The sequence below is a fragment of the Hemicordylus capensis genome, chromosome 1 (genome assembly GCF_027244095.1).
Source record: "Hemicordylus capensis ecotype Gifberg chromosome 1, rHemCap1.1.pri, whole genome shotgun sequence".
Classification (NCBI taxonomy): domain Eukaryota; kingdom Metazoa; phylum Chordata; class Lepidosauria; order Squamata; family Cordylidae; genus Hemicordylus; species Hemicordylus capensis.
The window spans coordinates 236,742,159-236,755,830 of NC_069657.1; the positions used below are offsets into that span (position 1 = coordinate 236,742,159).

Genomic DNA, 13,672 nt, shown 5'->3' on the forward strand with positions numbered 1-13,672 from the left:
AATAAATAGCTCCACTGTAAGACTGGCAATGTGCCACGAGCCACAAAATTGAGAAAGAATCTATTAATCTTTCCCATGTCCAGGCCAAGTAGGGGAGGAGTAGGCGGTAAGCCACTGATCACTCAGGGTCCCTTTCTTCTTCTTCTTCTTCTTCTTCTTCTTCTTCTTCTTCTTCTTCTTCTTCTTCTTCTTCTTCTTCTTCCATCCAAAATATGCTGGAGGGTCCTGGGCTTTCATTCAGGATATCCTTTGGGACACCATATGCCAATAATCTTCTTCCTCATACACTGGTTACATGAGGAATTCCAGGCCTGTGTCAGGTAGCACAGATTGCCTCTGTTAATTAGGTTTATTCAACAGGGTACTTCAACAAATGCATATGCATGTAAACATAACAAGGCCATTCACATGATCACATAGGAGTAGTTTGAGAGGGAGAACCTTGTTCCATGCAGACCTACCTTGTTCCGTGCAGACAAGCAGAGCTTCCATTTGTTTCTACGAAGCCCACACCCATACAAGCACGGCAGCTCTGAGCTTGAAACAGAGATCATCTTGGAGCTTGAAACAGAGATCATCTTGGGATTAGGAGCACTTCCTAGCATGCACCACACTGCCAGGAAAAGGGGAAACCTCATGACATCAGCCTCACCCTCTGGTTGGCTACAAGGGGACAGGATGTGGACCCAGCCCTATTCAAGCCATTTTGAGAAATGGACCATAGAGAGTGCTGTGCAGAGTGACACATTTACAGCTATCAATCCTTGTAGCCATGGTTCTCTGTTACAAACATGGTAGCTGGCTGCCAGACGCTGCTGTAAAGAGGATATGCTGACACAGGAGCAAACCGCAAGGTAGAACAACTCTTCTTTTTGTAAAGAACCAAGTTAAAAAGTTGGACTACCGAGGTTGGAACATGCTGGATGGGACAGATTTACATGGGTCCACATGAGCCTGGACAGCTGAGTTTATTCTTCCCAACTCTCTTATTCATGACCATGTGAATGGGGCAAATCTCAGGCTACCTTATGCCTTTAAGAACATAAGAAGAAGCTTGCTGGGTTAGGCCCAAGGTCCATCTCAGTGTCCCTCATTGTAAGTCTGCGGGACAGTGGTGGCCCCCATCAATCCCCAATGTGCCTCCCTGACTAATTGTTTATGAAGCCTGTGTGAAGTTTCAGCCGCAGCTGAATACTTGGCATCACGTCCCCTTGGCACCAAGTGAAGATGACCATTCTCTCCATGCAGTACTGTGTTTTGCCCAGCACCATAAGGCTTCTTTAAAGGAAACAGAACCTTCTTGAGACCTTGTACCATCATGGATAGCGTACATGGAGGCTATTCACACACGTGGAGGAAACCATGCTAAGGGAGCCCAGCCCGGTCCCCCCATGCACACACACATGCATGTGAACCGCCAGGAGCTCCCCCTTAAATGAGGTTAGTGGAGCAAGCGCTCCACTAACCCCATTTAGTTGATCATAAGTCACCATGGCACAGCTTCGCACCACAGCGTCTTGCAAGTTGGCCCCCAACCTGAGGCAACAGCAAGCCTCCGGCCTTGGGGGTCTCCCCAGAATGCCCTGCACACTTGCACAGGGCATCCTGGGACTTCCAGGGGCCAGGTGGCCCCCGGTCCCCACCGCCTCTACCAGCTCCATGACGTAGTCGGTAGTCATGTGGGTGGGCTAGCCGCTTGTGTGCAGGGAGAGCGAGTTTGACCCACTCTCCCGTGAAATCCTATTAGGCTCTACACACCAATCGTGTGTAGAACCTCATGGAGTGCTGGGAAGTGTAGCCTTTCCCAGTGTTTTCCTCCTAGAGCTCTTAGGAAGGAACTAGGAAAGGCTTCATCTCTCTTAAAGGGCCCTCCCAGCACTGAGAAAAGCCCAGTAATATATGGAGGTCAGTGCAGTGGGAAATAGCTCTCACGTTGAAGATTTTTTTGCTGAAGTTGCCCCCACTTGAAAAATAGTGAAAATCACTGAACTGTTTAGTCCAGCATCCTGTTTCCCACAGGGGCCACCATCTGCTTCTGGGAAGCCCCCAAGCAGGAGATGAAGGATGCCCCTCTTTCCCACCATGGCTCCCCTGCAACTGGTATTCAGAGGCTTCTGAGCTGGGAGGTAACCTAGAGCCACCAAGATTAGTAGCTATGGATAGACTTGTTCTCCATGAATTTGTCTAAGCCCCTTTTACAGGCATCCAAGCTGGTGGCCATTACCACATCCCATGGCAGAGAATGGATTAAAACAACTGCATATGAGAGGACATACTCTCATACATGAGGGGCCGCCTGCTCCCAAGAGTTGCTGCCCACTCAATGAGGTCATCTGTGGGGGCTCTGCTCCGGGTGCCGACAATGAGGGAGGCTTGGTTGTCATGCACGCGGGACAGGGCCTTCTCTGTTGCTGCCCCCAGACTCTGGAATGCTCTTCCGGTGGCTATTCACTCCTCGGTCTCCATCGCAGCTTTTAGAAAAAGTGTAAAATCTTGGCTTTTTGCCCAGGCATTTATTTGATTCTCTGCTGCTGCTCTTTATAGTCTATATTGCCTTAATGCTTTTGTTTTAAATTTTTAATCAGATTTGTTTTTTTGTTTTGTTTTGTTCCCCCCGCCCCCACTTAATATTTTAATTGTGTCTTTTTTTACCATCTTGTGTTTAAATTTTTTTGCTGTAAACCACCTTGGGATCGCTTTAATGAAAGGCGGTATATAAATTGAACAATAAATAAAATAAATAAATAAAATACATGGCAAAGCTTCCATTGATATAAACAGAGCAAGATTTGCTGCTCTTCAGGCTGGTGCCTATAACCCTCGTCATGGGTGACAAGTGCTCGTCCCTGTGGCAAGTTCTCCATATCATGGTTTGTAACTCATGGAAATGCTTGCCACATGGAACATTTGAAAGGGAGAGGCTGTTTTCAGCTGCTGCCCTGTGGCAAGTGTAATGTGCACACTGGCTGCACATCACACTTGCCACAGGGAAGCAGCTGAAAACAGCTGAAGCAGCACATTGAGTTTTAGCCTCTAAGCTGCAAGGTCACTTATTGTCCTTTGACCACTTCCACAATGACTAATGACGATCTTCATTGGCCTCTTGTATTAAACAATTGCTCTGAGACAAGAGCATGGAAGGTCCCTCATCCCTGCATATGAAATCTGTCTCGAGTCATTTCTACAACTCCATCGTTGAGTGTTCTTAGGTAAGTAGCTGAAGCATAACAATATGTGTCTAGAAGGCCGATGCAGTCTTGGGATGCTGTCTTATTTCGTTCTCTGCTGTTTGTACCTCACATGGCAAATGATTGCAAGGCATGATATCATGATCAGTGGTAATTTTGAGAATTATAATCGACTGTCTAGCTGTATGGGGGATTCTTTATTTTTCTGTCAGTGAAAGTGACTAATGCCTGTTTTTTTCCTCTCTCTCTCTCTTCCCCCCTCCTTTTCCTCTGGATTTGCTGCAGGTGCATAGGCCCGCATCTTGAGGACTGCATTGGTTTCATGGATAGGTACTTGCCGAGCACTTGCTCCTCTTGCCACACCTCTCATGTTCCATGTGTGGGCAAAGGCGCTTGTGTGTGCATGGTCCCCTGTGAATGGTGAATGATATTTTCTGTTCTGTAATTGCCTGCAGGTGTAGAGGCCCCACTAGTCATGACTGCATTTACTATCCGTGGACCCGCCAGTCCACTTTACTGCAACATGCTAGGTAACATCTGCCATCTCTCCATTTTGTTCCTCTTGTCCTTTCCCAGTGTATACAGGAGAGTCATGCTAACCAGTTTGGTCCACTGGAAACTGGATAGGCCTGCATGCAGGATCCTTGTTGACAGGAAATCTGTAGTGTACAAGTTACTCAGAGTGTTTAGACCAACTGGGAAAAAATGGAGTGAAGAATGCATAACTAAACTCACCAAAGCAGCCATATGCAGTGGTGTTTCAAAGTTTATTTCACATTGGAACATTGGAGCAGATCTTCACCAGGGATCTGTGGGATTGTGGATTGTGCCTAACAGAAGTCTTAGCACCCTCACTAAACAACAGTGCCCAGGATTCTTTGCAGGGAAGTAAAAACAGCTAAAACCAATATATACTGTATTTGTAATGTAGATATATTCTAATTTAAACTGCCAATTTATAGTATTCCAAAATGCCCTGTAAAGTTGAAAAATCTAGTTGGTCTTTCCTGGACAGTTAATTTTTTTTTTGTTGTTGTTCACTAATGATGTGTCTCCAAACTTGTTAGTATGACTTCCTGGTTAAGCATTCTTTTCTAACCTAAAACCTGACTGTTTTAACTTTATTTTACTTTAAACCAACATCATTTCACAAACAACTTAGCTAGTTCTTGATACTTTGCCTTTAAGGCAGAAAGTTAATATAAATCTCTAGCTGAAATGTGTGTTTTTGGAAACACTTCAATGTCTTCAATTTATTGACTTAATTAACTAATAATTCTTGAATTAGTAGTCATGCCATATCAATAAAGTAGATTGACTCATGACAGCAGGATACAAAGTTGACTAGAACTCCACCTGGTAATTCTAGCTATATATTTTCATTACAAGTTAAAATCATAGTAACTTAACCATTACACAGTGACAAAAAGGCTCACAGATTTGTGTTTTCAACAAATGTCTCTTGCAGCACTATTTCTGTGTTTGTACAAGAAGGAAGCTCATTCAGCACTGCTTGTGTTGACAGAGATCCTTGCAAAAGGTTTTTGGATCCAGCAACAGTGAGAAATGCATTCAGGACAACTCCTTGTGCCACAAAATATTTCCTTCCTGGCACAGAGAGATCTCCTAGTTGTGGGTGGAAGAAAGAAGTAGGGCAGAGAAATACCTAGGAGAAGCCAACACCAGGGACATATTTCCTGCCTGCCATCAGAAGGCCCTTCCATTGGTGCAGTTGATTGTAATTGCCTAAGGCTGCATCCTATTCACACTTCCCTGGGAGTAAAGCCCAATGAACAGAGTGGGTTTAGTGTAAAACCTAAACATTCATAGGGTCAGGATGTAAAGCTCTTTGAGATGTCCAAAAAGTTGGTATCTCAAATTGCTGATTAGATTTGGTGTGTGTATGTGTGTGTGTGTGTGTGTGTGTGTGTGTGTGTGTGTGTGTGTTTTTAAGGGAGGATCCCTTAAAATTGCCAAAGGGGGGATCCCATTATTGTCAGAATCAGCAAAACATATAATTGCCCATTCAAAAAGCTTTCTGTGGGACCATTCATTTAGCTTATAATCATATTACAATTACACAGATATATATCAACATATAGGATAGGTTTGTGCCATGGGCATGGATAATCTCCTAATTGCCTTACTCTCTTGTAAAACTAAAGAGCCAGATGTGACACAGTTCTTGCCAGTTGAGAATTCCCTAGCACAGGGCAGTTGGCACAGTATGGGATCATCAGCTCTAAAACCAGCTTAGGAACCTCATGCCAAGGAGAACAGAAGAAAGTGTGGATGCTCTGCCAACACAAGTTGGCGGTACTTCTGTGAGCTGGCAGATGGTTTGCAGTCTGATCACTGTTGCTACCCATCCCACCTAGCTGTCCCAAGATTTTGCAGTGTACCTGTCATAGTGGTTTTGGAATTACTGCTTTGGGAAAGGGCTGTGCTTTTACAATTGTACAATGGTACAAGAAGGAAGTACAATTTCCACATTCTCTGAAAAACCAGAAATTAATTGTGTGGGCAATGTATACTGCTGTAGACTGGGACTTTCAAACATCTGGAGTTGTACAGACATTTGTCTTAGGTTTTCTAACAACAGAGAGAAGTTTAGAATGGCTAAAAGGAATGAAAAGTAACAATGAAACACACCAATCAAGTACTAAAAATTATTTCCAATAATTGTAAGTGACATACCAATATAGACTTTGCACATAACTGTCTGGTGACTTGCAGAGCATGTTCCTCACTTTTAAAAAAAATTATATTCTGACTCAGGAGATTAAGCTAGAGTGTGGCTAAAAATAATCTAAGTCAGACTTAAGGAGGTGACTTTCCATAGCATTTAGTATTAAAAGTTGTTAGATTGAGGACTAAATTAAATGTGATGGCAGCAGATCCTGATTTTAACAGCAAAAGGGACACTCCAGGTGAAGAGCACTGGAGCCTCCCTGCTGCGGACCTTCTTGCTGGAGCCTCCAGCTCTCCCTACGCACTTTTCTCTAGCTGAAGGCACTTCTGGTATTGGAGCTAAGCTGAAGAGAAAAGCCCCTGGGTATAAAGCACAGGAAGATAAACTGTGGATGGGGGAGGTATACTGCACTCCTTGTGGTGCCCCCCTTTTTCTGTTAAAAAAGGCCCCGCCCACTCTTCCTATGTGACTGAGTCAGGCAGGGGCATAACAAGGTTGGAGTGGGCCCAGAGAATAGAACATCAACCTAAATTATTATTTTTAAAGGTTTTTTAAATTGTGGCTGATGCAAGTCATTGAATGGTACTAGAGAAAGACCTGCTGTTCTGGTAGCTCCAGGTCTTAACACTCACATCAATTTCGGAGGATGAATACAACTGAAGGAAGCCCGGGTGGGTGCGCAGCTGGGGGAGTCAGTCATGTGACTTCCCTCTGGGCCCCCCCCCAAGGCAGTGGGCCCCCAGACAACTGTCTCCCCTTGCCCTATTATAGTTACACCCCTGGAGTCAGATCCATGTTTAAGCATCTGACTCACATCCAGTTCGCCCTGACTCATTCTGCCTCAAAATCTTCCCAGTCCCTCACCAATCTGTTACATACAAAGACATACCAAGAGATGTGTATCCTTTCCCACATGTTACTGTGTGTTCTGTGGGAGTTGCCATCTTGGGGATTTTGCCAGTATTTCAGCTTTCACAGTAAGCAGTCAAGGGTTCATACATAACACCAGACTGGAGTTAAATGGGGCAGAGGTTGTAACTCTAGTGAATGTGCGAAACTGTAATTCTGGGCTTAAAGTGACCTCCAGTTCTGCCTTGGCAAACTCCAATTTGAACCTTCAGTTTGTGCTGAGACCTGAGGTTTGGTTGCCAAGGCGTTAAGTCTGACTCCTGATGCCACCATAACCATGGTTTCGGGCCAGTTTTCAAACCAAAATAATAGAGGAGGAGGCACAGACCCACCTGAGGATGTGGCTGCTCCCTGCCTTTGGTGCTTCTTGCCAGCTGCAAGAACCAGCCCTGCCCCTCCTGTCAGCTATCCAGCTATGGAGTTGCCAGGCAGCAGGGATGCTGGGATGCCCCACTGCAACCTTTCCATCCTCTCAGTGGATATTCCCTGAACCAACTCTGTCCCTTGCTCTCTTCTCCTGGCAAGCAGGAGGGAAAGGGGACAGGATAGGCACTATGTTCCCCAATAAGGAAGCAACAGCAGTGTATGCACGCAAGCACAAACAGTCCAGGTGACAACATAAGCAGGACACCCCATCACAGCATCAGGAGGGGGGCATAGGGCGGGGGAGGGGGTGCCTGTGGCTGTCTCCAAAAGGCAGCAGCAGGCAGGGATTTTTGAGCAGCAAAGTTCTGTTTTTTTAACAGGTTGGGGAAGGGGGGCCCAGCTGCATGGAAGGTTATTGGTCCCTAGAAGAGCCATGAGAAGAGCCATCTGGGAGGAAAAAGAAGAGGGTATTCTGAAGTACCCTATTGCCATGGACCACTCTCTCAAAAGAGTGGCAGACTGGTTGGGGCTGGGGCTTTTTGCTGTGCCTTCTCTGCTGCTGCTGCTGCTGCTGCTGCTGCTGCTGCTGCTGCTGCTGCTGCTGCTGCTGTTGAAGGGATAAGGGAAGGGAGCAGTGGCGACGGTGGGTCCTTCTCCACCCTATTCTCACACCCTCCCCATCCTCCTGGGCCAGCCCCAGAATTGAGGGGAGAGCCATGGCCTCCAGCACCACGCACACACACACACACACACACACACACACACACACACACACACACACACACACAGTGGCAGACCTTGGGGACTTGATGAGGACCTTGGATGCTCTATGCAGAAAAGCTGCAGAGTAAGGTAATTGGGCAGCTGCTGTCACAGTCACCAAGGATTTATTCTGCCCCATCCAAAGGCTCTGGGTAGTGCACAACAAATAAAACAAAAACAAACGCCATTTAAAACAAATGGCTTAAAACAATATAAAGACAAACTTAAAACAGATCAGAACAATTTAAAACCAATTAAAAATATTTAAGAACAAAACTATACAGTAACTGTCAAACCATGTGCCCTCCTAGACTGTGCACCCACATTGGGATGTTCATCCTTGCCTGCAGTCCTAAATGGCAACCCTGTTGTCCTGCGGCTGCTGGAAGCTGGGTCTCCCCTCTCCCGCTAATCCCCATGCCAGGAGATCTGCACATGATGCAGCGCTGTTCTGTTCTGGGAATTTTGAATGGGTGTAAAGGAATGTCAAGGAACCTGATGTCTCCACCATCTGCACACTTGGGCATCCCCCTCATGACAGGGTTAGCCTACACAAGCAGGCATTGTGGAGCTGCCAAGTTCTATTTTTCACAGGAAGGTTGGGGAAGGGATGTTCACTCTCCAAGCTTACTTGAGCAGGGCTGGGCAGCAGGATCAGTATTATTCCAATGAGAGGAGCAATTCCTCCTATGAAGAAGGAGGCCGACCCTGGGAGGATCATGCTCACTCAAGAGAGTGCCAGGCCAAGGGGACACCCCCACACAACTCATGAGAAGTAAGAAAGAAGGGGAGGAGAATGAATTGGAGAAGGGGAGGAGAAAGAATTGCCAAGCACAATCTCTAATCATGTACGATGACAGAACTGAGAGTGAAAGGCCATGGAGACACCCCCCCCTTCAAACTCATGAGAAGAACCACCAGAGGAGAGGAGAGAGAATTGCTGAGCATCCTCCTAGGATATCTCCATGTTCCCCTCCCCTTTCTCAGTAACAGCAAAATACCAACCCCCCTGCACCCCAATTCCCCCTTCCAGAATTTATGCCTGTGAGGGATTATAAGGGGGTCAGGCTCCTCCGGGGGAGGGGGCAGCCATACCATTGCTTGCAGAATTTACACTGCCGTGGCATGGCATGGAAGGGCACAGCAGGGCATTTAAATGGATTTAAATGCCCCTTCCATGCCGAGGGTGGGCGGAGCACACAAAAAATGCAGAAATGCACACAAAAAATACAAAAATGCTCAGCACACCCCACTTTAAGATTGTGGCCAATCATGGCCACCCCACTGATGTGGTGATGCTTTGCCCACAGCCGGGCTGTAGAGCTTGCTGGGATCTGCCTCAAAGGCCAAGCAGCAGGGAGGGGATCCCTTCTCCTGTAACTGGAGTTTGGGGGGCTGCGGTTTGACAGATGTCTGTCTGTGGCATGATTTGGAGTTACAAATTTAAATTGTGGGTTCACCTACCTCCAGTTTCACATTACATCTGAACCTGGCCATGGTGAAATTAAGACCAAAACAATCCTGCAAACCAAAGGGGATAATTTTCTATTTTCCCGGAAGATGAACAATCATAACATGGCAGATGTAATCAGCATGGGGAAACAGTGTTTTAATATGCCCTTGTATAATCTGATGCATGTATTGATTTACACTCCTAAATGCAGGCTTCCCATTTTCACATTTCCCCTTTTAACTAACAGGAGATAATTAGCCAAGTTTTCCCCACTGAGAGATGGTTGCATGAAATAGTGTGCAGATATTAACTCTCTTCATCCTTTTCTTCCAATTGAACAAAGGAGTGTTTCTCCTTTTACAAATATTGGGCTTTTCTTTTCTGTTGACTGTGTATGTATACAAGCACTAATTAACAGCAAATCCTTTGTAAAACAGTGAAACCTTTTCCTGGTTGTGTTTGATACCCCCTTCACAGTATGATTTCATTATAATTTCACAGTAACTCAGCAGCACAGAATACATGATAAGGAAATGGAAACTTGCCGTTAATAAACTCTGAATGTTCATAGTCAACTTCATCTTTATAGCTCTCTGTTCTTCTGTGTGGATTAGAATTTTCCATATGTTCCAGTTATTTATTGAATAATTATACACAGACCTATATGGGGGGAGAGAGAGAGAAATCACAGTCCTGTACAGGAGAAAGAAAAAATCTGTTGTTAAGTAATAATTAAAATTACTTAGAAAGGAAAAAGTAAAATTTATTGGTGAGCATAACCTAAAAATTTGCCTTTGGATTGGCAATACCTGCTAATGCAACAAAAAACCAATCTTTCCTAACAGATGTTCCCTAGAACTTAACTGTGCTGAAAGACTTAAATATAAGCACAGGAAGCTGCCGGATACCACATCAGACCATTGGTCCAGCTAGTTCAGTATTGTCTACACCAGGGATTCTCACGTTAGGTCCCCAGATGTGTGTGTGTGTGTGTGTGTGTTGTTTGTTTAACTTGTATACCGCTCAAACTTTCATCTCTTGGCGGTTAACAATGTTTTTGGACTTCAACTCCCAGAATTCCCAACCAAAGGCCACTGGGGCTGGGGATTATGGGAGTTGAAGTCCAATAACATCTGGGTACCCAACACTGAGAATTCCTGGTCTGCACTGATTGGCAGCAGCTCTCCAGGGTTCCAGGCAGGACTCTTCCATAAGAACATAAGAAGAGCCCTGCTGGATCAGGCCCAAGGCCTATCTAGTCTAGCATCCTGTTTCACACAGTGCCCAACTAGATGCCTCTCAGAAGCCCACAGGCAGGGGGTGAGGGCTTGCCCCCTCTCCTGCCATTGCTCGCCTGCAACTGGTATTTAATGGCATCTTGTCTCTGAGGCTGGAGGTGGCCTATAGCCACCAGACTAGTAGCCATTGATAGAACTGCCCTCCATGAATTTGTCTAGGCCTCTTTTTATGCCATCCTATCTAGTGGCCATCACCACATCCCATGGCAGAGAATCCCATTGATTAATTATGCACTGTGTAAAAAGTTCTTTAGTTATAATATTTATGCCCCACCCCTCCAGTACACTACTGTTTGTGGGGGGAGGGGAGGCTCATGACATTAATAAAATAGATACAATGTAAAATAAAAGATGAATAAAGTTCAACAAGTTAAAAGACTGAACTAAAACCACATTTAAAATTACATTTTTTAAAAGAAGTTTCAAATTAAAAGTTATTAATAAAAAGCTAAAAATGGAGAACTATAAAAACTAAAACCTTCCTTTTGTCAGTCCTATATTTCCTGGCAATCAGTTTCATGGGATGCCCCCTGGTTGTAGGAGAGTGTGGGAGGGGGGAAAAGGAGAGTGGGAGGAAAAAAATTATCTCTTTCCCAGCCCTGCCTGAAGATGCCAGAGATCAGACCTGGGACCTTCTGCATGCAAAGCAGGTTCTTCAACACTGAGCTCTGCCTCTTTCCCATAAGCACTAGCTTCCTAAACTAATTCCTAAAATTAGTAACTCCTAAAATGTGTGTTTGGCAAACATGAGTGTGTTGAAAGGAAACTCTTAATGGACTGTGAAAGATAGATTTGCTGAATGATGAAAAGGTCCTGTGAGTACTTGGCTGCAGAGGCTTATGTCCACCGCATCTCTGCCTGATTTCCTGCTCTGCCGTTGCCTCCTCCTGATCAGCCTCTGCTGGGGCAAGGAATCCTGCCACAACTCTACAATAGGTGTGATTGAATTATTCTCTGTCCTGATGTAGAGATATAGGAGAATGAGCCACCTTCAGAAATATAGGCAGCACTAGTATGGTCAATTGTGACTCCTACAGTTAGCATTCATTGGACTCTTTGCTTTCTTGAAGAAGCTCATCTGCACAGAAACGTGTGTACTCAAGTGAGATCATCACTCCCTCGTCCGTGGCTGAGAAGCCTTTGGTTGAGTTGCCCTGACTAAGTATTTCAAAGCATTAAAAAGCCTTTTCAGGGACCAAAAGTTCGCTCTCTTATCTGTGCAGATATCCTTTTACTGCAGGATGCTTGTCAGATCTGATCATTTTGAAAAGGTCAGCTATAACTAATCTTGACTTATCAGGATCAGTTTCAGAGTGGGATGGGGGGGACCAACTTTGATTCTGAACTTCCATTGTGCTTTTTCAATACTGCTCATTTTAAGTGAAGGCCTTCAATGGGCTACTTACTAGCTAATAACAGAAAGCATTGAAAGATTGGGGGGGCAGCAATAATGCTATTCTTTCAGGCGATGAAAGTGTTTCTGCTCCATGAAACCCCACCCTCCATCTATCTCTTTTGAGACCTTCACATAGCTAGTTGAGAACAGCTTGGTGACAGCATAGATAATGCTTTTCCTCCTGTGCTGGCAGAACTAAATAACCATGTCCTTGAAAATAGGTTCCTTTTGAAGTTGCAGGGTAGCTTTTCCCTTCTGGTTGTATGTGCCTGTGTGTCACTCTGAGACCTTGTGTACACTGAACCTAACTTCATACAGCTTCATTCAGCTGTAATTATAAACAGCACCTGAAAGAGGTGCATCATTAGAGGAGAAGAAAGACAAAAACTGCAGTTTGGGAACATTCCAAGATTCTCTAGTGTCTCATTAATGAATAAGGCCCAAGACCCTTGGTAGAAGAAATTACATGCTAAGCCTAAATTTCTGCCACTTGTGCAGATTCATCACAAAGGAAGCCGTCTCTTCTGAAGAGCCTCACTGTTATTAAGCTAAGAAACAGAAGTTCTATTACTTGTGTCTAAATATTAGTTCAGAGAAAGTACCTATCTCATTGCATAATTGACCTAAATAGCCACCAGTTACTTCAGATCAGGTGCCATTGCAGAACTAATGTCAGCCCAAGAACTGCAGTGCATCTGCATCTCTGTCCAGGCCAAGACTGAGTATCTATACATGGAGAAGGGGTTGGTGACTGGAATTATTGGCTTGGATCCAAATCAGTTCCACTCAAGCAAGCATACTTCCTGCTTGCATTCCCTTGCACCTGTTGAAATGCTACTCCTCAGGATTGGGGGACCTTCCAGAACAGTGTACAGCAAGGTGTGGGGGCTGCAATGATGTGGGACAGTAGAAAGAGAGACTCCTCTTTCTGTGAGCTGAGGTGCCTTTCATTCATGTATGGAGTTCTTTTGATCCAAAGAACTCCATTCATGGATTCAAGATATTTTGAATTAACTCTTGCCTGACCTTGCAGGCTGTGGAACAGAATTTGGCCACATTAAATGTTGTTGATGGATGGATTGATATAACATATTTCTATACTGCCCAAATTCACATCTCTGAGCAGTTTACAACTGAAAGGTTAAAAGATTAGTTAAAACAGAATAAATGACAAAAAAGGTAAAACATTTATTAAAACAAAACAAATGATAACAGAAAAGATTGACACATGACAACAATTTAAAATTTTAAAATATTTTAAATCAATCTTAAAACTATTAAAACACTATTTAATTAAAAGACTGGGTGAACAGATGAGTCTTTAAAGACTTTTTAAAAGTTGTCAGAGATGGGGAGGCTCCTATTTCATCAGGTAGTGCATTCCAAAGCTTCGGTGCAGCAGCGGAGAAGGCCTGTCCCCAAGTGGCCATCAGACGAGCTGGTGGCAAATGCAGACGGAGCTCTCCTGATGATCTCAATGGGCGGTGGGGTTCATAATGAAGAAGACGTCCTCTTAAATGCCCAGGGGCCAAGCCGTTTAGGGCTTTATAGGTAATAACCAGCACTTTGCATTTTGCCCAGAAACTTATCGGAAGCCAGTGCAGCTCT

At 44.7% G+C, this 13,672-nt stretch overlaps 1 protein-coding gene across 5 annotated transcripts in view; it reads left to right on the forward strand.

Annotated features, from left to right (window-relative positions):
* The window catches only part of ERBB4 (erb-b2 receptor tyrosine kinase 4), a 1,268,185-nt gene that overhangs the window by 999,330 nt on the left and 255,183 nt on the right, over nucleotides 1-13,672 (forward strand). For 3 of the 5 annotated variants that reach the window (XM_053283382.1, XM_053283385.1, XM_053283384.1), the window contains exon 16: nucleotides 3,644-3,718. In XM_053283382.1, coding sequence (XP_053139357.1) covers nucleotides 3,644-3,718 — 75 coding nt within the window. Of the gene's footprint in view, nucleotides 1-3,473; nucleotides 3,519-3,643; nucleotides 3,719-13,672 lie in introns of all 5 variants that reach the window. The other 2 variants (XM_053283383.1, XM_053283386.1) reach the window with 1 other exon arrangement.